The 26,481-nt window shown below is 37.3% G+C and overlaps 1 protein-coding gene across 1 annotated transcript in view; it reads right to left on the reverse strand.

Moving 5' to 3' along the window:
* The window catches only part of LOC123310758 (U3 small nucleolar RNA-associated protein 4 homolog), a 43,305-nt gene that overhangs the window by 14,663 nt on the left and 2,161 nt on the right, over positions 1–26,481 (reverse strand). Inside the window, exon 6 of the mRNA XM_044894405.1 lies at positions 26,211–26,390. Coding sequence (XP_044750340.1) covers positions 26,211–26,390 — 180 coding nt within the window. The remainder of the gene's footprint in view (positions 1–26,210; positions 26,391–26,481) is intronic.

A 26,481-nucleotide genomic window follows, 5' to 3' on the forward strand; every position in this document is an offset into this window, starting at 1 on the left:
AAAGTTCGTCGAGTTGAATCCAGTAGTTTAGGTCTACAGAAAATCAACGCAGAATTTCAGGCAGGTTCATGATTATTTTTCTATGCGCATAGAATGTGAAGGATGATATCCCAGCTCGGATGTTCGGCCGGAAGTTAAAACAAGACCCAGACATTTCAGGTGCCTCGCCCCCAGCCGTCTGGTTGCAAGGCAAACATCCAACTTCCAGAAGATGTCTCCAAGAATAATAATTGTCTTCTCGCTCGTTACGTGCCGAATATCCAGGGCCAAATGCAAATCACGCGGCAAAACTAGTTTTCCGAACTCAATATAAGTTATCCCGGGCCACGGCTATAACTGCACATCTGCGGGATAGGCTACAGCCCCAGGAACGGTGCCCACCAGGACAGGCCCCACTCTGGAAAGCTGGGAAACTTTCTTAGTCCCTCAATCTGCTCCCCTCATTTCCTTTCCGGTCTATTTGAAACTGAACTAACGATGAGCGGATGTACACTGCGCAAATGGAAATCTCAAATTTTTTCTACAACTGAAGGTGTTCTCAATGAATTATTTTTATCAGAATTATGCATGCCTATGTTATCCACTTTCAATGGTTTTCTCCAGATGTTTTTTCCCAGCAGGAATAAAAAAAGATGATATTATCAGATTTTGAATGTATTGGCTCCATTCTAAAATCAGTTGTTCTCGATCAATGCTAGTGATCAATAGTTTTTCTTTCGTTTGATTTTCTACACTCGATCGTTATTCAACGCGAAACACGCAATTTGACCCAAGAGGAATGTGCCCACGCGGTAGTTTTGCGAGAAGAAGGGTGGACAGACAAGAAGACAAGAAGGGTGGACAGACAAGAATTGCAGAAAGGTTTGGAGTTTCCCATACAAGTGTGTCCAGAATGTTGCAGCGATTCAGGGAGACAGGTATGAATGTCCGAAGACCAGGACAGGGTAGACCACTGGTAACAACTGCCATTCAAGAACGTTACTTGAGAGTTTTTTCGTTGAGACAACGGTTTGCAACCGCCTCCTTCAAATTCAGCTTGAGCAAACTCATGAGGTGCAAATTAGCACTCAGACAATAAGAAATCGCATCAGAGAATATGATTTAAGGCCTCGTGTCGCGGCAAGAGGTCCAGCTCTTACCCCAGCCCATCGAAGGGCGCGTTTGGATTTTGCGAGAGAGCATATTCATTGGGAAGAGGCCGATTGGGAAAGAGTTCTCTTCACAGATGAGTCTAGATTCTGCCTCTACCATTGTGATCGACATTCCCTTGTATACAGACGTCCACATGAAAGATATGCTCAGTGCACTTTCCTGTATACTATTGGTTTCGGGGGAGGATCGATTATGGTATGGGGTGGAATATCTTTGACTGCTCGCACAGACCTAGTGGTCGTTGATAATGGAGCTATGCATGCTGATAAGTATATAAGGAACATTCTTGAAGAGCATGTAGTGCCATTTGCCCCATAGATTGGTGAAAATTTCATTTTTATGGACGATAATGCCAGACCCCATCGTCTCTCGAATGGAATGGCCAGCAAGAAGTCCAGATCTCAATCCGATTGAGCAGGTTTGGGACAACCTCAATAGAAGGCTGAGAAGTTCAGAAAATCATCCAGCTACTCTTAATGACTTAGGAATCCAACTCGGAGAAATCTGGGAAGGATTAGATCAGAACATTTTAAAATCACTCATTTTGAGTATGAACCGTCGTTGCCGAGCTGTAATTAACGCAAGGAATGGAAATACCAAGTATTAAATCTCTTATCAGCATTTCAGTATTTTGAAAATTGTTCATTTCTCTTCCTTCACATAAGATTCGGTGAAATCCTGAATTTTTCTTCCATTTAATGTGTCTTGTTTCGTTCAAAACCTTCCCGAGAGAACATAAAAAATAAGTTATAAAGTCAATGTAGAGTTAACTTTCATTAAAATTGAGATTTTCAGAATGTGCGTTAATTTTTTTGCGCAGTGTAGATGCTGACCATCGTTTCGGTCTCATTTGATCTCCGTTCCATTAGAAAAGGAGTTGTGTTGTTCTGACGAGGTCAAATAAGACCGAAATCATGGTAAGCTTTAGTTATTCTTCTTTGGTGGAACGTTCTCCCTCTCATTGTCAAATTGTTCATTTTCATATCAGCGGGTGGTGTGCATCATCTGAATTATGTCTCACTTTAGCCTTGCAGCTTTAACACTCCTCTCCAGAGGAACATTCACTTATCCCAGATATCTCAGATATCAGGAGGATTAAGCTCTGTTGGAGCCCTTTCCAGGTTTTCAGACTCGTGTTAGTGGTTGGCTACGGGCTGCTCCACGGCTTCTTGATGCTGATCAGGTCCTGTTTGCTCGTCTTGTCCTTGGGGTTCGTTGGGTTACTGATTGTTAAGAATTCGGGATGTATGTTTTTTTTTTGTTTGCGAATGGACCAATGCTCGAAAATGTTTGCCTTAAATTTACACCAGAACTGGTATATTTGACAACGTCGGTGAATCAGCGAAAGACGAAACTGATACTGGAGAAATGGAGAAAGTACCTCTCTCTCGACGGTCGAGTTTGTTTCGAGGAGAAAATTTCGAAAACTCCGAAAAATAATCGAGAATATAGTGCATGGTTGATGCAAGTAGAAAGGTGAGTCGAATTACCGTTTTGGTGACTTATTTCTTTTGGTTTCAAAATTATTTATTATTAAACTTTCGATCATTACAGTCCACTAATTAATTTTGTCGCGTTAACATTGGTCCATTCGGCGCCAGATTCGGTTTTTTTTCTTTAATTTCAATTGATTTGGAAAATTTATTCATTGTCGTTTGAATATTTTTAATTTTTCTATTAATTTGAATATTTCCATAATTACATATCTCATATAAGGATATATTATTGAATTCGATAACTCCGTATGTGCGTATATTTTTTGCGCGAAAAAAAAAAAGAGAAAGATTATTATTTCATTGTTTGAATTGCGAATTGGAATACTTTCTCGGCATTCGTCTCAGCAGTGTTGTCGGATTTCATACTAGTTTGTACTGAAATCCTTAAAGTTTCTTTTACAGTCATTTGCTCATTATGCCATCTGATATGGCGGCTTCGTTGGCTATTCATACCGCAAATCGTACAACTGCTTCGAATCGAATATCGGAAATTCTTGATGTGGCGAAAGGTGCTCAGCGCGATCCATCCTTAATTTCCGAACTAATAATGAGAATAGATAGGTTAGAGCCGATTTATAAGCAGTTTGAGAGTTGTCATTCTAAAATAGTCAATATTAGAGCGGTTGAGGGTGAAGAAGTTTTGGAGGCACAGGAAGCTATTCGTTCTGTGGTCGACAGGAATTATTTTACTATAAAAGCCATTCATTACAATTTAGTAGAAAAGGTTAATCTTAACAATAAGGATACTATTCCACCAACGGTATCTCATGTTAGGCTACCAAAAATATCTTTACCCACATTTGGAGGTATTCTTAAGGAGTGGCCAAATTATAGGGATTTATTTGTATCCTTAGTGGATAAAAATTCATCGTTGAGTAACATTGAGAAATTTCAGTACCTGTTGAGTAGCACATCCAACGATGCTTTAGAAATAGTTAAGGGTATTACATTGTCGGGAGAAAATTACCCTATTGCTTTCAATAGTTTGCTTAAGCGCTATAACAATAAGCGGCTTTTAGCGGTTTCGTACTGGAATGAAATTTTTCGTTTTCCAAAACTGGAAAAAGAAAACTTCATTGTTTTGAGAAAGTTGTTGAGCGTGTTCTCGGAAAATTTAGCAGCTCTGGACAATTTGGATTTTCCAGTAGATGAGTGGGATTTTCCACTCTTCAATATTCTTTTAGAGAAAATTGATCCTAAAACTAGAACTAAATTTGAATTGGATCATAGTAAGATAGAGTTGCCTAAGTATACTGAATTGGTGGATTTCTTGACCAATCATTGCAAGGCCCTGGAGGCAGTCGAATTTTCGAACGATAAGTCTCTTGTCCAGAAAGGTCCCTCGGTCAGTTCACATAAAGGTGGAAGAAATAGTTCGAGGGTTTCATTTGTTGCAAACACGAATTCAATGGATAAAAACCAGTGTGTATTTTGTAAGTCATCGAACCACATAAACTTGAAATGTTCAATTTTTCAAAATCGTTCTTCTTATGATCGATTTTTGCTGGCGAAAAATCATCAATTATGTTTAAGATGTTTACAATCTTCTCATCGCTGTAGTAGTTGCTCAAATAACACATCGTGTAGATACTGTGGAAGTAATAGACATCACTCACTTCTACATTTCGATCGAGCGGTAAACGAATCAGGGCATGATCGATCTTTGGAAAATAAATCAAGTACTTCAACTTCTAGTAGTGTTCCTAGTGGTGTATCTGGTGATTCTAGTTCAAAGAATGAGCAGTTAATTTCGAGTCAACCGGTTTCCCTGCAAACTTCGAATAATTTCGACAAAATATCTCCACTAAAGTCTTTAGAATCCTTCGTTTTGCTTTCGACAGCGGAAATTCTAGTAACAGACTCATATGGGAATAAACAGAAAATTCGTGCACTTCTTGATAATGCCAGTCAGGCCAGTTTCATAACAACGAAATGTTTAAATAAATTAGGTTTAAGATATAGCCCCATAGCAACTTCAATTCATGGCATAGGAAGCTCCCCGCCCGTTCTTCCTAAGGGCTGTGTTACTTGTACCATAGGTTCATGTTACGATGCTAATTGTGAAATTCAGGTCGATGCCTTTGTCTTACCCAGAATATGTTCGGATATGCCTAATTTTAAGTTTCGTTCAGTAAATTGGCCCCATATTTCGTGTTTGAAGTTGGCTGATCCTAAGTTTCATTATTCCCGTTCAATAGATATGCTCTTATCTGCGGATATTTTTGCGCGAATATTGGTTCCGGGTAAGATCGAAAATAATATCGAAGAGCCTATAGCTATTAATACATTATTCGGTTGGATTTTAACGGGAAGAATTCGTTCGGAAAATTCGTCGGTTCTCGATAGTGTTCATTTGTCGTCATTTTTGGTATCGAATTCGGCTGATAACGAATCTTTAGAGAATACTTTAAAGAGATTTTGGGAATTAGAACGGATACCTGAGCATAATGTCATATCCGAAGAAGATAGAGTCTGCGAGAGAATATTCACGGAAACTACAACTAGGGATGTCGATGGTCGATACATAGTTGATTTGCCATTTATATCGCAGTTTAAACCTTCTTTCAATGATTCTCGCGAGATCGCTCTTAGAAGATTTTTCAGTTTGGAAAATCGATTATATAAAAGTGATGATCTGAGAAGGCAGTATGGGGAATTCATGCATGATTATTTGAATTCGGGACATATGTCCCTCGCATCGGACTCGATAGATTGTAGTGAATGTTATTATTTACCGCATCATTGTGTGTTTAAACTCGATTCCTCAACAACTAAACTCAGAGTAGTCTTCGATGCATCTCAGAAATGCTCATCGGGATTCTCATTGAATGACTTATTGTACGCAGGACCCAAGTTGCAGAATGATTTAGTTAATCTGTTAATTCGTTTTCGAACGAATCCTATTGCGTTCGTTGCTGACATTAAACAAATGTTCAGACAAATATTGGTTTCACCTAAGTATAGAAATTATCAGCGCATTTTTTGGCGTGATTCAAAAGATGAGTCGGTCAAGGAATATACTTTGAATACGGTTACTTTCGGAGTTACATGTTCTCCATTCTTGGCTAACAGAACAATAAAACAACTCGCCGTTGATGAGGGTTGTAATTTTCCGCTTGTAGTATCTATTTTAAAAGACGACATTTATATAGATGATATATTGAGTGGTAGTGACTCTTTGGAGAATTCTCGTATAATTGTTGAGCAATTGATAAATATTTTCAATAAAGCTGGTTTTCCTCTAAGGAAATGGGCTTCAAACTGTTCGGCTTTATTAGATTTTCTTCCGGATGAGTCCAAACTGACTCCATTGGACTTTGACGATGACTCCATAGTTAAGGTTTTGGGTTTGAGGTGGAATCCTGCTAAAGATACCTTTTGCTATAGTGTGAATATCTTATCCAGGAAATGTACGAAACGCAGTATCCTATCAGAATTGGCGAGGATCTTCGACCCGTTGGGTTTTCTCGCGCCTTTAACATTTTTTTCGAAATATTTGACACAGACTTTGTGGACTTTGGGATTGGACTGGGACGATGTTCCCCCACCGGTTATTGTTTCTCGTTGGGATCAGTATAAATCAGAATTACATTGTTTAGAAACATTTGAAATCCCTAGGTTTCTCGGTATTATTAGACGAGAATCATGCGAATTACATGGATTTTGTGACGCTAGTGAGAAGGGTTTTGCTGGCGTTGTATACCTCAGAGTCAAAATTTCAGATAGTGAATTCGAATCAACATTAGTGCTTGCTAAAACGAAAGTTGCTCCTCTGAAGAAGGTATCGATACCGAGGTTGGAGTTGTGCGCTGCCGTGTTGTTGGGTAATATTTTGGATTACATTCAGTCGATATTTTCATCATTATTTACTATTACTCGAACGTTCGCATGGTCTGATTCTAAGGTCGCGTTATGTTGGATTAAGTCTCCACCAACGCGATGGAAGACTTTCGTAGGAAATAGAGTAGCTTCTATTCAGGAAAAAATAAGTCCGAACTGCTGGCACCATATAAGTGGTTCTGAGAATCCAGCAGATATAGCTTCCCGAGGTTGTCTACCCTCTGAGCTCATAAATAATTCGTTATGGTGGGCGGGGCCCTCTTTTTTGAAAGGTGTTTTTTCTGTTCCGGAAGTTATTGCTGGAGACTTTTCCTCTGACGAGTTTTTTGGCGAACAGAAACTTCACTCTTTCAATATTCAGTTTGAAGATAATATCGTACTGTCCTTATTAGATAAACATTCTTTTCTAAGTAAGATACAATCAATCGTAGCCTACCTCTACAGATTCTCACATAATGCGATGAAAAATCGAACTAAGATAAATGGTTTCCTCACTATTAAGGAACTGAACATGGCCTTGAATGTCATAATTCGAAATGTCCAAGGTACTGTGTTTGCTGAGGAAATTAATCGTCTGAAACTGAATTTGCCACTTTCGAAGACACTACGCAAATTAACACCGTTTATATGTAATTCCGGTTTGCTTAGAGTTGGTGGTCGTTTAATAAACGCCAAATTTTCTTATGATCGAAAATTTCCGATTTTGTTGCCCAGACAACACAGATTGACCAAATTGCTTATTGAAAGTTTTCATCGAAAATACATGCATCCTGGTCCTCGAACGTTGCAACATTTAATCTCGCAGCAATATTGGATTCTTTCACCTAGAAGAGCGATTCGAGGTGTTATTTCGAAGTGTGTTCAATGTTTCAGAGCAAATCCTAGGACTTTTCAACCTCTGATGGGAAATCTGCCTTCCTTCCGTATTTCCCAAGTAAAGCCATTTTCGTGCATTGGCATTGATTTTGGAGGACCATTTTACATTAAGAGTAGCCGATTAAAGGGTGCTAAAATTCAAAAGGCTTATTTATGTCTGTTTGTTTGCTGTGCAACAAAGGCACTACATCTAGAATTAGCATCAGATCTTAGCACTGACTGTTTTCTAGCGGCTTTTCGCCGTTTCATCGGGCGTCGTGGTCGAGTATCGTATGTCCACACCGATGGCGGCACTAATTTTGTTGGCGCCGCCAATTATATCAAGAATATAATGAAAGATGTTGCAGCAGCGGAAAAAATCGAATGGGCATTTAATCCTCCTGCCACTCCTCATTTCGGTGGCCTGTCTGAAGGCGGTATTAAATCGGTAAAAACTCATTTATTTCGTGTGATAGGTGAACAAATCCTCACTTTTGAGGAGTTCAACACGTTATTGGTCCAAATCGAAGCGGTACTTAATTCCCGACCTTTGACTGAACTCAGTTCGGATCCAAATGATCTTTCCGTACTGACTCCGGGTCATTTTTTAACCATGGAGCCTCTGTCGTCTCTGCCAGATCCTGATTTGGCACCTTTAAATATTAAACGTCTTGATAGGTGGCAATTATTAACTAGATTGCATCAGGACTTTTGGAGAAGATGGCACAATGAATATTTGCATACTTTGAATCAGAGATTGAAATGGACGGACAACACTGTTGGGATAAATGTCGGTGATTTGGTTCTGCTTAAGGATGAAAAACTTCCTCCACTAAAATGGAAGACCGGTAGAATAACGGAGTTATATCCTGGAAAAGATGGGGTTATTCGTGTGGCATCTGTAAAAACGACTGATGGTCATTATAAACGTGGACTTACCAAATTGTGTCCACTTCCAAGATCGGACTAATCAGTGCCGATATCAACATACATGTATATTGTGATTACGACATACATGTATGCAATTCATAATTTTTTTTGTTTTTTGTTTTTTGGGTTAAGCTACTCGGAATACCTCTTTTCAAGGAGAATTAAATATTTTTTTTTGTTGAAAACATTTTCATGTTTTGGTGAGCGGAATGTTAAGAATTCGGGATGTATGTTTTTTTTTTGTTTGCGAATGGACCAATGCTCGAAAATGTTTGCCTTAAATTTACACCAGAACTGGTATATTTGACAACGTCGGTGAATCAGCGAAAGACGAAACTGATACTGGAGAAATGGAGAAAGTACCTCTCTCTCGACGGTCGAGTTTGTTTCGAGGAGAAAATTTCGAAAACTCCGAAAAATAATCGAGAATATAGTGCATGGTTGATGCAAGTAGAAAGGTGAGTCGAATTACCGTTTTGGTGACTTATTTCTTTTGGTTTCAAAATTATTTATTATTAAACTTTCGATCATTACAGTCCACTAATTAATTTTGTCGCGTTAACACTGATCTCTCCGCACTTCTTGTCAAAGTGGATGCTGCTCTCTTCCATGTTCTTCTGCATTACTGTGCGTACTGTTTCGTACGCACAGTGCCCTCCCTAGCAGTAACGCCTTCTGCGTGACTATATATAGATAGATATAGATAGTTTCGTCCAAGTTTCTTCAAATACTCTGGTAGTTTTTTCGGTGTTAGGTATGGTCTCGATACATTCACTTCCACTGTTTCCTCATTTGTTCCTCGAGGTCTCCCTATGTCGACATCCTTTCGCTGTGCCTATCTACTAGGTTGTTTTTATTTGGAATCACCACATATATGAATATAGCTCTGCTCTCATCCTTACTCAGATGAGGCCAGGTCTATTGTGAGCTATTTCCCGGTCTTTGAGAACCGTGCGATCCCAGTAGGGCTCGTGATGTTCGTTTTTCCAATACAGAATCTGGACGGTTATGTAGTAAGGAACCTTTTTGACCTTAGAAGTTGGTACTTTATAGACTCTCATTCTCGGAGTGAAATCTTGGCAACATCATCATGCCTTTTCTTCTTCTCTGTGCTGGCGAACTACTGGCATCCCCGGGTTATGTTCTGGATGATTTCGTGTGTTATACAGCCATAACGATAATCATAGTCCACTCTACTATTGCTACTAAGGCATTGTGGTGTTGAAGGAAATGAAAAAGCCGATGAATTGCGAAAAGAGCATCAAGGCCACAGGCTTGGAATATACCAATATAAGGCAGCGGTTCAATGATTGAAGTTGAACAACAGAATAACCCTCTGGAGAAACAATCCTGGACTTACTCAGTGAAAGAAATTCGTGTCCTACACTCTCGACCTACACCAGAAAATTGCTAAAGCTGTCACGAGTTGAGCTTCATGGTGGGACTGCTGACAGGGCACAAATATCATTTGTACAGTATTGGAAAGTCAGCAGATGAGATTTGTAGGCTCTGTGGATCAGAAGCAGAAACAGCTGAAAACATGGTATGCAAGTGCCCAGAGTTGTCTGGCCTAAGAATTATTCATATGGGGAAACCTGTCCTGGATACTCACGAGGTAACGGCCAAGGCCCTTAATGTTGTCGGTTTTATCAACACCATTGACGACCTACTTGGCTTCCTTTGAATGAGTAGGGTATAGAGAAAAAAATCTACATGGTCCCTATTCTCGAAAAGCTAATCAAGCCGCAACAACATCGATTTAAATAATAATATTACTATTAGCATCCTTGCAATATACATATTTCGTGTAATTCTTAGTTGGAATCACTTGCTCCTGGATTGCAATGATGAAGCCTTCTATTTCGGGAAATAACTTACATGGTTGACCTCGTTCTGGTGTCTTCCATAGTTTGCCAATCAGTTTCTAAGTGATCCTATTGCAGCTTCAACGTAGTAGAACTATCATTATCACAAACTACTCGATGAGGTTCTGATGAAACAGCCTGGTTCGGGAAATATTCTCAAAGTACTGGAACAGTTGGACAAATCAACAATTCCTCGACACCCAAGATATCGTGCCAGCTCTGGTCTTTCTATTGAGCTCGAAGGGTTGATGTTTATGATGTTGTATCAGCATTGTTCTTATTTTTATCTGTAGGGCTGCTGAATTGGAGGTGGTCCAAGCCATTAACCGCTTTGAATATATTCTTGCTGTTATTCCTCCGTCAAATCTCTCTTCACCTAGCTCTGTTTGATCTCTAGACACCTCTACGTATCTCCTTCCTTTCATACTTCAATTTCTGCACCTTCCTTCTTCTATTTTGCCTCTCGTTATATTGAGACGATATTTTTCCAGAACATAACATTAAAATTATTATTGCCTAGAGACAGATACTCGGAAAATTCGGGGTCGAGTGCTTCTGAGACGGTCCTGCTCCAGGGCGTTCGAGGGGGTCGTTCTTATGATTGATTATAATACGCGAAGCGGCATTGTCACGTCTGACAGTTACTCACTTCTCTATTGAATAAGACAAATGTGCACCGAGATCAGATTAGGCGAATTACAATGTCGTCAGCCACCTGATTTTCGTGTTACCACTTTTGGGGGAAATTACACGACTAATCGGGTGGTGAAGGTGTCTCGTTTGGATGAGAGCATCGTAGATACCAGTCTGAGGTCGAATTTTACGTTTTCAACGATGCCTTTCTTGACTCTTCAATAGAAAAAGACTGGGTGTCTAGTTGGGCAGGTGTAGGTACTACTTGGAAAATATCAAAAGTTGATCGACTTTGTTGAAATGAATGTAAAAATTGTGTTTCATTTTATTCAAGAAAATTATACAGAGTAGGACATTTTCCGAAAACTGATGGATCGAAAGAAAAAAAAATTAAAAATGCTTAACTCAGAATAGCCTTTGTGTGAGTATTTGACTCGTACAAATATTTTAAGAGTAGATTCTTGAGGTCAAAAGAAACACTTTTTTCCTTCACCATTTTTACCGAATCTGCTTGGTTGAAAAGATACAGGCTGTTGAAAAACCATAAAAAAAAATTATTTTAAGTTTCATCTCACAAACGGTTTTTTCGAATGAAATCAATTTCGGAATATTCCATTTATTTGATAAATCTTTTTCGAATACAGGATATCACCCATACGTTTCTTGAAACTTTTTAGAGTTTTCACTCAGAATCTCTGGAACAAAATTAATTAAAAAAATTGAAATAAGCGATTTGCTCATGCGTAAATTCTCCGTAGTCTGATATAGAATCCGAAACGTTATAAAATTTTAATTGTTCAGTTCATTGTCAGGCAACAATTTTTTCTACTTGATTTGCTCCAGACAAATTAGTGCAGGAATTTACGCAGGAGCAAATCGCTTATTTAAATTTTTTTAATTGATTTAGTTCCAGAGATTGGGAGTTAAAACCCTTAAAAGTTTCAGGAAATGCAGAATCCTCCAGGAATAAATTTCAATCGATATATCACCTATACTTCATTCACTTTTATTTTAGCAGTCGGTTGGCCATGGAAATTTGACACATTTCACTCTGTATAGTACGAAAATGTGGGGTTATGACAAAGATATTACATGTGTAATATCTTTGGGTTATGAAGCTTGTCAAAACATTTTTGGGTTTCAAATCAACGCTATGTTGCCCGTTCTACGTGAAAGTTTCTGTTATTACGTATTTTATCACAATGTCGAATCTCTTCGGAAAATATGTGACGAACAAAATTGAAGTTTATACAAACGGATTGAAGGCATACCAAATCCAGTTATTTACATGGAAAATACAAGAGATCAGTATAATATCATAATATGCACTAGCTTGAGGAGAGTTAATATTCGTTATCTTCTTTGGCTTACATCATTTGTAGATTTCAAAAATATTAACTCGAAGATGAAATGCATATGATGCAGTGGTTGGGAATGGGTATCTCGCGAAGGAATTAACAGATAATTACAAGAATGTTAAATTCTTCAACAAAAATCATCTTGCATCAATATAAGTAAAAGTAATTGAAGAAAGTTTCAAGTTAAGATGAACTTCACCTTTGAACAAAAATTTCACATGAATAAACAAGTAACAGGGCATCTTGCGCGTATTTGTGGCTATTCATCTTAATACGTTGATGTAATAATAATAATTAGGTATTTATTAGTACCTTAAGACATTTACATTGTATAGGACAAGTCAAATGAAAAATAGAAAAATCCACTTTAGGGAGCTTATTCTCCGATGACATTTATCGAAAATCCTGTGGTAAACTTTTCGCATGATTCACTCAAACATAAAATTCTCAAATGCCACCACTTTTTTGGGTCTCCCAATAGAAGGAAATTCTTTGTCATCCTCTTCATTCACAATCTTTCTGATTGTGGAAATATCCAGCTGAAATATAAGTCGTTTAGATTCACATGAAACATTATATAAATTCTTTTACATTGAATATGTTCGCTACCGTCTGACGTATTGTGGATTTTAGAATATAACTATTTGAATGAGCGGACCTGAATTCTAAATAGCACTGAAACCCTGTCTCTTTTTTCAAACACTTTCGGCATTGATATTAGTTGTGGCAACGGCGTTATGACATTAACGACATTTCATGAGTGCCAACCTAACTTCGTTCTAGTTACAAAAACTTGAGAAAATTATTTCATGGCCAACCGACTGCTGAAATAAATTTGAATGAAGTATACGTGTTCCAGTTTTCCATAACGACCATTACATACCATAAAAATACCAAAAATTCTGAGAACCCAACTCTTGAAACTGAGTTGGACGCTACCTATTTGAACGTATTGTAAAATAAAAGTATTCTTCATATTTTCTCGTATAATGAGCAGTTTTCGAGTAATTTAACGTTCATAAATGAAAAATATCTGTGAAATTCGAAATATTGGTTACTTTGACAGGAAGCAACTCTGTTCAAAAGATCCACAGATGTGTAATGTCATAGATTTAGCTTGTTATTCTGAAGGTAATTTTGTTTCTTCAGGGGTGGCACAGCTCATTATGAGAACTTAAAATGGCTATATCTTTCATCAGGACCGAATCGGAAAAATTGGTATAGGAAAAAAGTGTTTCTCTTGACCTCATGAATCTACTGTAAAAGAGAGTGAGTACGCGCCTGCAAATCAACAGCAGTTATTTTATAAACAAGCTGATCGGACATTGTTCTTTTCATTGTCTAGTAGGCGCTGTTGCCAAATCGTAAACTCGAAACCAAGCGATTTAAATTTTAAAACCCCATATTTGAAGAATGATTTTGAATAGTTTCCGTGCTGCATTTGAAAAAATCATGAATGAAACTCATAATTAGAGTCATTCGGGGCAACTGTGCGCACTTTTGCCTTTCAAGCCATACCCTGTTCCAAATGTTGAAGCTAATTAAAATATATCCATAAGATAGAGAATTTTCTAATCTATAAGAAAACATCAAAAAGCAAACAAACAAAAACGTTTTCTTTCCGCAAAAAAGAATTTAATAGAGAAAGTCGGAGTGCGTTCACATGCCCCGGGTAAATGTGCGCACCCTCACGGGGTAAGTGAACGCAGTGCTTAGTGAACCACACAATCATAACAAACTACAAAATAATGCCATCAAAATGTTACAATATTAGAGGAATGCTGTTTATTGTCAATACAGAAGCGCCAAGCAGTGCATTATTGTTCGTGCCACAATTCTTGGTGAACACAACACTTGATACATTCCCCTGTTGGTGGCTCTTCATATTTTTCTGAACAAATAGGACAATATTGAGTCTTAACCAAGAAAATCAACAATGTCATAATTCATTCCTCACTGAACTAATGCCCATATAATGAATCTATGCGCACACTTACCCGCGCACACTTTTCCCAGTAAGCCAAAATTTGAATTGACGTTCTTATAGAGTTGAGCAGCTAAGAGAACCTAAAATTTTTTATTATATATTTAGATTAATATGCCCATGATCGAATAAAATATTGTTCAACACTGAGGGACTCGGAAATTGGACCTGGCAGAATTTGCAGAGATGCTAAAAATTAACAAGAAAACTAGTGAATTCGATTGATTGCAAATAAAAAGTTTAAGAAACGGGGCACGGCGCACTCCTATGAAAAACTAATATGGCGATTCTGCGCCCTTGCTTCACCCAAATGAACCCCTCTTTCATACATTGCATAGTCGAGATATACGCACTGCGCACACTTACCCACTGCGCTCAGTTACCCCGAATGACTCTAATCAGTTTAAACTTGTATATGCAGTGATAACCCTAATTGAGGAGAATTCCCCATTTGGTTCTGACGACCTACACTCTGTCTAGTGTTCACTAGTCCTTTACAACAGTATTACGATTAGGTATTTCATTCAATAGTCGTGGACAAATTTCTTAATTTAATTTGTCCGACAATTTGAATAAAACCAAAATTCTGATTTCAGTCAGCTCATCTAAACCTTCCAACCGTTCCAAGAGGAGAAAAAAAGTCGTGGCCCGACCTCGGTAATACATAAAACCCGTCCAGACGGAAGGGAAGAATTTCCACGACTCAGTGAACTCTTTGTACCGGAAAAAAAACGCACATTTCCATTACCCCCGTGACTTTTTTGCCCTATCAATTTTTATCTTTCGCTTTGTGCATATTGCGAACTGATGCCATCAGACCGCCGTGCGCGCCTTTGCAGCCCAAACAACATTAAAACTGTTCGAACGGCCATTTTCGGGGCAATTATGGTTCGGGGTGTGTTTCCGAATTGCGGATTCGGGCTGCTCTGTATATCGCACAGGTGTATTCGAACGGATGAATCGAAATTGCACATTTGCATTCGCCGTATTTCGTCGACATCATCCCTTTATGGTTTTGAGTGAGTGCCGTGACGTTCGTTTATGTTCGCAGTACGCGACTACTTTCTGTGGTAACGTTTATGGTCACGCCTCTCGATCCGGTCTACAGCAATCAGGATTCTCATAGGAATTTCTCCTGGTAGTTGAGCTGCTTAAGTGTACAGGGTGGGCAAATTTCGATGTTTTAGCACTACAGCTTTTAAACCAGAGGAAATAGACAAAATCTGATACCCCATTCTCGTTCTCTTTTTCTGAGAAACTAACAATTGTAGTAGTCATTTTTGGCCACCTACTTTTGTTTTCGAGTTATAAGCGGAAATTGGAAAAATGGCGATTTCGAAATAAATTTATATCTCCGCTAATACTGATGATAGAGCTCTGAAATTAAAACATAATACGAGCACTTTTTTAAGTAGAATCCAGTGGCTTGCTTGCCTTTTTAGCAGGATTTTTAATTACGAAGGTATGACCCAAAGTTATGATTTTTTTAAATGGGAACACTAGATTTCTGTGCAATTTTTTGAAAGCTCAACTTTTACTGATTTCAAAAATATATAACATCATATGGTTTGTATCAATATAAATAATAGAAAATGGTCAAAAACCTTTTTTCTCAATATTTCTATGGGTTCTACTTTTGACGAGCATAGAAAGAAAGAGCTTTCTATAACAAGAGCAGTCTCCTTCCGGCAATGTCATTCTTTCTACGAGTTTTACCAATTTTCTCAAAATTTGAATCTTGGAGAAAGTGAGTGAGAAGCATAGAAATGAAAGGACTAAAGATGGAAACTGTGGTAATTATAAGATGCTACATTTTTCTATTCTCATCAAAAGTAGAAACCATAGAAATATTGAGAAAAAAGGTTTTTGACCATTTTCTATTATTTATATTGATACAAACCATATGATGTTATATATTTTTGAAATCAGTAAAAATTAAGCTTTCAAAAAATTGCACAGAAATCTGGTGTTCCCATTTAAAAAAACATAACTTTGGGTCATAGCTTCGTAATTAAAAATCCTGCTAAAAAGGCAAGCACGCCACTGGATTCAACTTAAAAAAGTGCCTGTATAATGTTTTCATTTCAGAGCTCTATCATCAGTATTAGCGGAGATATAAATTTATTTCGAAATCGCCATTTTTCCAATTTTCGCTTTTAACTCGAAAACAAAAGAAGGTTTCCAAAAAAGTCTACTACTCTTGTTAGTTTCTCAGAAAAAGAGAACGAGAATGGGGTATCAGATTTTGTCTATCTCCACTGGTTTAAAAGCTGTAGTGCTAAAACATCGAAATTTGCCCACCCTGTACTCAACCGGCAGTTTCTACCAAAATGTCCAAAGGGTAAAATTAAAAAACAAGGACATACACAGAAATTGAAACTTTCCTAAGGACCCTAAGATAAATATATTTTCCCTATCATACAGGGTGAGTCTTTGACTCGTACAAATATTTTAACAGTAGATTCTTGAGGTCAAAAGAAACACTTTTTTCCTATACCATTTTTTCCGATTCGGTCCTGTTAAAGAGATATAGCCATTTTAAATTTTCATAATGAGCTGTGCCACCCCTAGAAAAGCAAAATTACCTTCAGAATAACTAGCTAAATCTGTGACACGTCTATGGATCTTGCATGGAGTTGCATTCGGTCAAAATACCCAATTTTTCGAATTTCACAGTTATTATTTATTTTTGAACATCAAATTACTCAAAAGCGTCGCACTCTACGAGATAATATGAAGAATATTTATTTAACAAAACGGTCAAATATTCATTAGATAGCATCAAACTTAGTTTCAGGAGTTGGGCTTCAAATTTTTGGTATTTTTATGGTACGTAGTAGTCATAATGAGAAAACTGGAAGACGTGGGTGATATCTTGTGTTCGAAAAAGATTAATCAAATAAATGAAAAACTATATTCCGAAATTGATACTGTTGCCTGTATCTTTCAAACCCAGCGGATTCGGATAAAATGGTAAAGGAAAAAATGTTTCTCTTCGAACTCAAGAATCTGCTGTTAAAATATTTGTACGAGTCAAAGACCCACCCTGTATTTTCTCTATCATATACTGTATGACCAAAGATTACAGAGTAGACAGATGGGAAACGAAACCACTAAATACAGTGACTCTATCAAACACAGTGGCGACAATTGGAAATTTAGCAAGAATATGGCGGCTTAGAAGCATAGATTTCAATGCTATGATCTCTAATTCGGAATGCGGATTGGCTCACGTCATTTGAGCAAATCCGCCATATTCTTGCTAAAACGATGTGAAACGAGACCACAATTGTCACCACGGTATTTGATAGAGTCACTGTACCACTAAAAACAGTGACTGTATCAAACACAGTGGCGACAATTGGAAATTTAGCAAGAATATGGCGGCTTAGAAGCATAGATTTCAATGCTATGATCTCTAATTCGGAATGTGGATTGGCTCACGTCACGTGACCAAATCCGCCATATTCTTGCTAAAACGATGAAAAACGAGACAACAATTGTCGCCACTGTGTTTGATAGAGTCACTGTACCACTAAAGTGATGTGAGCGCCATCTCGTGCTTCGAATGTGTAACTAAGGCTCTAAGACTGGATAAAATAATAATTTGAGGGCCATTTGCAAAAGCATATGAAATTTTGTAAGATTTAAGATGGCCATTTTGATCAAAGAAGTTTTGAATGTTTTAATTCTCGTACATCTTTTTGTTTATCTAGCTCCGTCTAGTTGCTGATTACACTATTCAACAAGGGTTCTCCCACCTAAGAGATTTATATTTTTTTTGTTAGGTATTCCTCACCTTATTACAAAAATAATAGTACTTACGTTTGTTTAGCTCCCGTTATCAAAATAAAAGACATGCGTGAATTGTCCATGTTCGCACTTCTGTACCCTACGATACTTTATAAAATAAACAAACTATTGAAACAAGTTCAGTTTCTGGCAGCATTTAATGACTTTGAAAAAGAAGCCTGGTTGTTCTTTGTAGAAGTGACCAAAAATTTTCTTGGCAATCACAAATCTCCGCAATATGTAAATATTGTCAAAACGATGTTACAGGCTCATCAAAAAATGGGATGCAACATGTCCCACCTAAGAGATTTATATTTTTTTTGTTAGGTATTCCTCACCTTATTACAAAAATAATAGTACTTACGTTTGTTTAGCTCCCGTTATCAAAATAAAAGACATGCGTGAATTGTCCATGTTCGCACTTCTGTACCCTACGATACTTTATAAAATAAACAAACTATTGAAACAAGTTCGGTTTCTGGCAGCATTGAATGACTTTGAAAAAGAAGCCTGATTGTCCTTTGTAGAAGTGACCAAAAATTTTCTTGGCAATCACAAAACTCCGCAATATGTAAATATCGTCAAAACGATGTTACAGGCTCATCAAAAAATGGGATGCAACATGTCCTTAAAGCCCGTTTGCAACAGCCGAGAATTCTCTGGAGAATTCTCTACAAAATTCTCGCAAGAAAACGACAGAGATTATTTTGTATGCAACTGAACAGAGAATTCTACCGAAAGTGCGTATGCAACGGTATATAATTCACGGCGCATAAATTTTTGAGCAAATTCTCTAGAGAATTCTCGGCTGTTGCAAACGGGCTTAAAAATACACTTTTTGCAATCACATATTAATTTCTTTCCACAAAATATGGGAGCCGTAAGTGACGAGCATGGAGAGGGATTCAGTCAAGACATCGCGTCATTCGAAAAACGCTACCAAGGCAAAGGGAAACCCTCTATGCTTGCTGATTATTGTTGGTCCATCGTTAGAGAAATACTGGAGTCGTCCTACAGCAGAAAACACAAAAGATCTAAGCGATCGGAATCTCTTACACCATTGCAAATATTATAATGTATTGTTTTTGTTAAAAATCATGAATATAATTATTAAAAAACAACAAGAGCTAACTTCCACTTTTTATTTATCGTGCGTTTATACCTTGGCTACGAAGATTCAAAATATATATATTTTCCTTAGGTGGGAGAACAAAGCTGTAATTTTGTCGATCAGTGTTATTGTCTATTTTTTTGTCTGATTTCTATATGAAAAATCCAAAATATCGCTCGAAAATTATTGGATGGTTAAGAACTGTGGATCAAATAAAATGGATTTGTCGAATTTAAGTTTTTTACTTTGTAAGTAGGTATGTAACTCAAAACATGTGAATCGGTCATTCATTGATTTTTATTTTCAGTGCTCCCCGAAGTGGATAAAATTTTCAGGGCGTAAGGACAATGCCTTCAGTAAACACTTCTGAGTAAAACATGTGCACTGAACATTTTACTGCAAGTCAATTGGGAACTGTTCATCCTTCATCGACGTAAATTGTTGTATACAGGAAGCATTCCTTGCAGGAAGGGCCCATTTATTGGAATTTATGACCTTTATAAGTCCATTCAATGATTCTCAATTGTTACTCCTTCAATATATTCATAAATGCTGAGGTTTTATTGATTTCGATTTGGGCATCGAGTGACTGTCCAATTGTTGTTTAGACAGTCAAAGTTTCATGAAACCTGCTGTGAGTTCATTCATTAATCAATTTGTATATTGTGTCAGAAAAAGACCATATCATAAAAAAAATGATAAAAAAGGTATAAAGACGGGCTAACATACAGGTCTTGCATACCTCTGTAAGGTTTTTTTTTTATTGTGGTTCTGAAAATTCTATAAATAATATGTAAAGAACTGAAATGCGTTTGCTATGATGGTATATTGAATATTAGTTCATATTAATTTTTGATATAAATTGTAAAAATTCAACTAAGTTTATTAATTTAAAACAACGTATTGCACAGAAATAACACCTTTGACGTATAGTAGATCACCAAATACTTTTGTGTCCTAGTCAAAGCTCTATTCGTTGTCCATAATTTCAAATTTTTGTTAAATTTTTATGAATTGCAAATAAAAATATAGCACATCCGACAGCGTATTTCATTGATATCAATTGATTCCAAACAATGTTCAGATGAAAACTAACATCCTGGTCACAAAACAAAGCCATACTTTTGTTTTGTCGCTCAGGATGTTTATTATCTGCTCTCAATAAAGCCGATATTGAAATTGAATACAAAAAATAGAATTCGAATTTCGCGCCCCTCGAATATAAAACAGAAAACTGATATTAAACAGTTTTCTGTTTTGACAATACGTTTTCAGCGCCATCTCATTGTCAAATGTGTGAAACACATACCAAAATGTTGTCGGTTCTTAGTACTAGAGATATGAGGGCGTTTCCTATCTTTCTACTCTACCTGAAGGTTCTCTAAGTGGAAATTAAAGATTACGAACATACAGCCGTAAGGCAAACGTAAGAAGCTCGACGACATATCTAAGGCTCTTTCAACCGACGATCACACATACCCCTACAAAAGGCTCTAGGCCGTTTTAAATTTCACACACGGACAAAGCTCTCCTTGACCTCCCGAATCTCGGCTAATTAATCAGAGTCGCTGTCCATCCGAATGGACCGCACGCGCGGACACTGATGTATCGTCCGAGCGACGTTATCTCCGGTCGACGGGCCTGGTGGTGGGCCACACTATGGGCCCCCTTTTGCTCGCTACGGACTAAATGCAGATGACGATACAATCGGGCCGCGACAATGGTGGATGTAGCGGGACCGCACAATGGATTATTACGATTGATTACCGCCTATACGTCTTTGTTCCGCAAATTAATGTTCCTCGTCAGGGCAAGGGCCGGTTTCGCTCCTTCCGGTTGGTATCTGGACAACGGGATCGGGGAAGGTCGTTGTATCTAGATGACAGGCTGATGGTAATTCTGTCGGAGGTCGATGCGACCAGGGGCCTGTTGCGCCAAACTACTTTTTACGTTCAAAATAAATTCAATGGACGAGTTCAGGAACGTTTGCCAACCTTGTAAATAATAGAAAAGACTCTTTCAATGGAAACGTATTTTTGTTAAATCATATTTGTGCCTTTCGGTTGCTTTAATCTTTTCACCATCCTTGGAATGTCCCCGGCTCTCAAATCCAAGTGATATAAAAGAAAATTTATATTGGATTTTCTAGGTGAATTTTGACATCATTCAGGCGTTTTTTTTTCGTGTTTCGTGCATTATATTTATGGTTTCATCCATAGACTAATCATTTAAGCCATATTTTCGCGATTAAGACGCGTGAAGCGTCTTTAAGCGGTGCTATTCGAGCGAATAAGTCATGACGTCAGTCTTTAAGACGCTTTAAGCGGAACCTGGCGGTCTGTGGAGAGCGCCTGTGTCATAGAGTCATCTTGTCTCTGGCCTGTGTCGTCTTAAGCGGAAAGAGGTAATATAAAGAAGAAGGGAGAATATGTTGTTTATATCGAATTTGATTTGAATTCCTACTAGGGAAGAGTGCTTTTATTGCCAATAATGCAGTTTCTGCATTATCATTTAGAATAAATAAATATTTTTCAAATAATCGCCAAAGAACAGAAATTGAAAAATTCACAATTCGATTCGCTGTCTAATGACAACGACAGATGACTCAACCATCAGCGATATTCTATTTTTGCGACAACAAAATTAATGACGTCACGCTTAAAGACGCTTAAAGACATCGATTAAGACGCTTAATCGCCAAAATATGGCTTTATTTATCATTAGACTATGGTTTCATCACAGAACGCCTCAATTACTAATGTGCTCTGTGATGAAACCATAAATAAATGATTACTCTATGGATGAAACACGAAAACGCCTGAATAATGTCAAAATTCACCTTGAAATTTTCTTTTATATCACTTGGATTTTGGGAGCAAGTATTGGAGAATGTATAAAACCATCAAACGATCATTTTCCAACAACATGGCGCACCATTTCATTTCGTTCAACGTGCATCAGTTCTTAGATGAAAATTTTCCTCACGCCTTGATTGGAAGAAGATTTACGCTACCCAGCCTGAGTCACTGGATGATTTTCGAACTCGGATCATTGTTGAACGCCGTCAAATTCCATCAGAAATCTTGACTATTGTACGTGAACGTTTTCAGCAAAACTTATATTACTGCATGGAAGTGAATGGTGCACATTTCCAGCATTTAATAAATTAATCACAAAAGTACTCTTCCGCAATTTTACCTGTCATTTCGTTAACGATGGAAATTTTGAAGCGAAGTTTCAGGGTCGTTGAGAGTTTCATATATCTCGGCGCAACCGTTCGGCCTTGACGAATTTCTGACTGAACCCATATTTTTCAGGATTTTTCGAAGGTCAGCTTTCGAGTCGTTTATCTGTCAATAGAAGAACCCGTAGATGGAAATGTGATACATATTCTCAAAGAGCAACTCTCTTAGTCATTAATTTGAAAATTTCATCCATCTCCGCGCAACCGTTCGGTCTTGACGAGTTTTTAACTGAACCCATCTTTTTCAGGATTTTTCGAAGATCAGCTTTCGAGTTGTTTATCTCTCAATAAAAGTAACCGTAGATGGAAATGTGATACATATTCTGAAAGAGCAACTCTTCTAGTAATTAATTTGAGAATTTCATCCATCTCCGCGAAACCGTTCGGTCTTGACGAGTTTTAACTGAGCCCATCTTTTTCAGGATTTTTCGAAGGTCAGCTTTCGAGTCGTTTATCTGTCAATAGAAGAACCCGTAGATGGAAATGTGATACATATTCTCAAAGAGCAACTCTCTTAGTCATTAATTTGAAAATTTCATCCATCTCGGCGCAACCGTTCGGTAGAAAAACCGTAGATGGAAATGTGATACTGAAGGTACCTATAACACCGAAGAAACCTTCCTTCGGGAATATTTCGCCAATCAACAAGCTTAAGTAAGAAATCGATATTCAACAGTATCTGGTTAGTAGGTTGAACACATTGAACACCCCACATCAGGACTCTCCTTTCAGATTCATCATCCACGAAGAGAAATTAAACTGAATGTCGTTTTAACCCTCCCGAATTATTAATAAACAAACTCAGACAATTCCAGAAAAGCCCTAGGAAATAATTTCCGTCTTCAATATCAAAGAGCTAATTTCGTTCCAGGGAAATATGACAAGTATTAGGAATTAATTATATTGTCTAGGAACTCCGGGCGAACTTTAATCGAGTTCCCATGTTCCGCAGCGGAAAACGCGAAAAAGCCAGATATTACTCGGAAAAGTTGAGACTGTTGAAAATATGAACAACTCGTTACGAAGATCATACAAAGTGACTCTCGTTATACTCCTTTTTCGATGTGGACGGATAAATTCTACAGGTAAATGCAATTGTAAGTTGGATACCGGGAAGTTGCAAACTCGAAACGAGATGCCTCTAATTATATCGAGTTATAATGCAGCATCCGAAATGATTTCATAAGTATTAATGAGGTCGCCTCAACCCCCTCAAACCCACCAAACAGGAGCGTTGTTCATGATCCTAAGCCCTAATTTACATGCGTATAGCGCGTGTCAGGTCAACAGGGAAGGCTATCTAATGACTTTTTACTATTGAATTTAAGTCTACAGCTGAAATGAGTAGAATAGCTTTAGGCTAAACTTCGCCTCATGATTGTATTCATAGAGTACAAAATAAAGGCCCTTTATTATTATTATTATTATTATTATTATTATAAATGAGCAAAAAAATGATGAACAATGGCCTTTTCTTGTCAAGTGGAAATCCATTTTGAATTACCTGCGCTCAGGTGTACAATTTCGTTAAGTATAATGCATTTTTATTGGTTTACCACAATTCAATGCCTCCAACTCAAGGACATGGTCATAATTTCGATAATACATGATCAAAGAACTAGATTATATTTCTCTGAAAAGTAGTTGAATAGACTCAGACTTTTCGTCAGTGCCTACTCATTTTGCACAGGAAATTGTGTATATATACTCCATTCACATTTATTTTAGCAGTCGGTTGGCCATGAAATAATTTTCTCAAGTTTTTGTAACTAGAACGGAGTAAGGTTGGCACTCATGAAATGTCGTTGATGTCATAACGCCGTTGACACAACTAATATCAATTTTTATTACGAAAATGCCGAAAGTGATTGAAAAAAAAGACAGGGTTTCAGGAAGTGCTATTTAGAATTCAGGTCCGCTCATTCGAATAGTTATACCCTGATATTCTAAAATCCACAATACGTCAGACGGTAGCGAACATATTCAATGTGAGAGAATTTATATAATGTTTCATCTGAATCTAAACGACTTATATTTCATCTGAATATTTCCCAAATAAGAAAGATTGTGAATGAAGAGGATGACTGAAAATTCCTTCTATTGGGATACCCAAAAATGTGGTGGCATTTGAGAATTTTATGTTCGAGTGAATTAATGCGAAAAGTTTAATACAGGATTTTCGATGAATGTCATCGTAGAATAAGTTCCCGAAAATTTATTTTTCTATTTTTCATTTGACTTAGCATTGTAAATGTCTTAAGGTTCCAATAAATACCTAATTATAATATTATTATTATATCAATGTATTAAGATGAACAGCCACAAATACGCGCCAGTTGTCCTGTTAATTGTTTATTCATGTGAAATTTTTGTTCAAAGGTGATGTTCATCTTGACTTGAAACTTCCTTTAATTCCTTTTACTTATATTGATGCAAGATGATTTTTGTTGAAGAATTTAACATTCTTGTAATTATCTGTTAATTCCTTCGGGAGATACCCATTCCCAACCACTGCGGCACTGCATCATATGCATTTCATCTTCGGGTTAATATTTTTGAAATCTACAATGGAGATAACTTATTCAAACTTTAGCCAAAGCGATAACGAACATTAACTCTCCTCAAGGTAGTGCATATTATGATATTATACTGATCTCTTGTATTTCCCATGCAAATAAATGGATTTGGTATGCCTTCAATCAGTTTGTATAAACTTCAATTATGTTCGTCACATATTTTTCGAAGAGATTCGAAATTGTGATAAATTACGTAATAACAGAAACTTTCACGTAGAACGGGCAACAGCGTTGATTTAAAACCCAAAAATGTTTTGACAACCTTCATAACCCCACATTTTCGTACTATACAGAGTGAAATGCGTCAAATTTCCATGGCCAACCGAGTGCTAAAATAAAAGTGAATGGAGTATATGCACCTTTCCCGTCACGTCACGAAAATCCGCTCGCTGTTAGTTCAGCTTGAATATCCCATCCTTTCACTGAACACCATGCTCATAGACATTATCAAAAAAAAAAAAAACGATATCCCTACCGATTGACACGTATCGCTTCTATGAACGGCCTGAAAGCGTCTATGAGCACCTCGGTTGACTGCCATCTAAATAATGGATGAGCATCAATGAAAACACGAGGCATGTTTCATCGAGCGACTATCGCAGAGAGGGTATCACATGTCGAAATATGTGGCGTGTCGACATGACAAGATCTGATTGAATTAATTATGGCGGTTTGTCCGGCTCCGCATAACACGTTAGTTCATGCCAAACTACGCCGCCACATCGAGATGAATCGATACGACAGCAGATTTATCACCAAATGATATCGGACAGATTGTACCAATCGTCAAAATTTCTCATCTCAACGCCATTTTTTTGAACCCCCGGAAAGGTTCCACCTCGAAGAATTCTTCAATTTTTATAGAAATAAATAATAATCATTCACAATATTTGAGTGAATGAAATGTCATTAAGTCGGCAAAAATATGGGATATGGGGTTAAATTTTTCCTTCAGTTTCAAGTTTCCGAAAAATAAGAGCAACTTTCGCAAAAATTTGAATGGCACGACTCTACATATATAGCAGAATTCATTTCAACTATTACAAACCAAATTTTAGAAAACTGCTGGTCTGGTCCGTTTTACACATTAGGTGGAATATCTTGAGAACTGTATGTAATAATGACAAAAGTCTCCGAAGGCACAAACCTAGCTCAATTACGCACCAACATTTTTTGTTTCTAAAATGGAAAGTGCCAGGCCAACTTTGCACACTCCAACATTTGATCTCCACCAGATTTAAAAGCTGAATCTACAGATTTCCAAACAATCAGGTTTCATCAGCAGCAGAGAGAAAGAAATACAAATAACAGCCAAAAATTATACACAAATATACACAAAAAATAAATAACTGAGAGAATAATTTTTGTACATACCTCTTTAGCCTCAATCACCATTATACTGTTGTCATCATGAAGTACAATTTTGTCTGTAGGCACATTATAGAATATATTTCTGATGGAGTAAAATCTAGAGGACCAGCCTTCGGGCAAACAATATGGCAGATTCTTTGACAATTTAGTGAATTCCCTTTCATTTATGCTGTACTCAATTATCTGAAATTAATTTAATTCGGGTCAAACGATTATGAGATAAAACTATGAATATTTTATTTGTAAGATTGTTGAACATTTTTATATTAACCAT

This window comes from Coccinella septempunctata, chromosome 1, assembly GCF_907165205.1.
Source record: "Coccinella septempunctata chromosome 1, icCocSept1.1, whole genome shotgun sequence".
Taxonomy (NCBI): Eukaryota; Metazoa; Arthropoda; class Insecta; order Coleoptera; family Coccinellidae; genus Coccinella; species Coccinella septempunctata.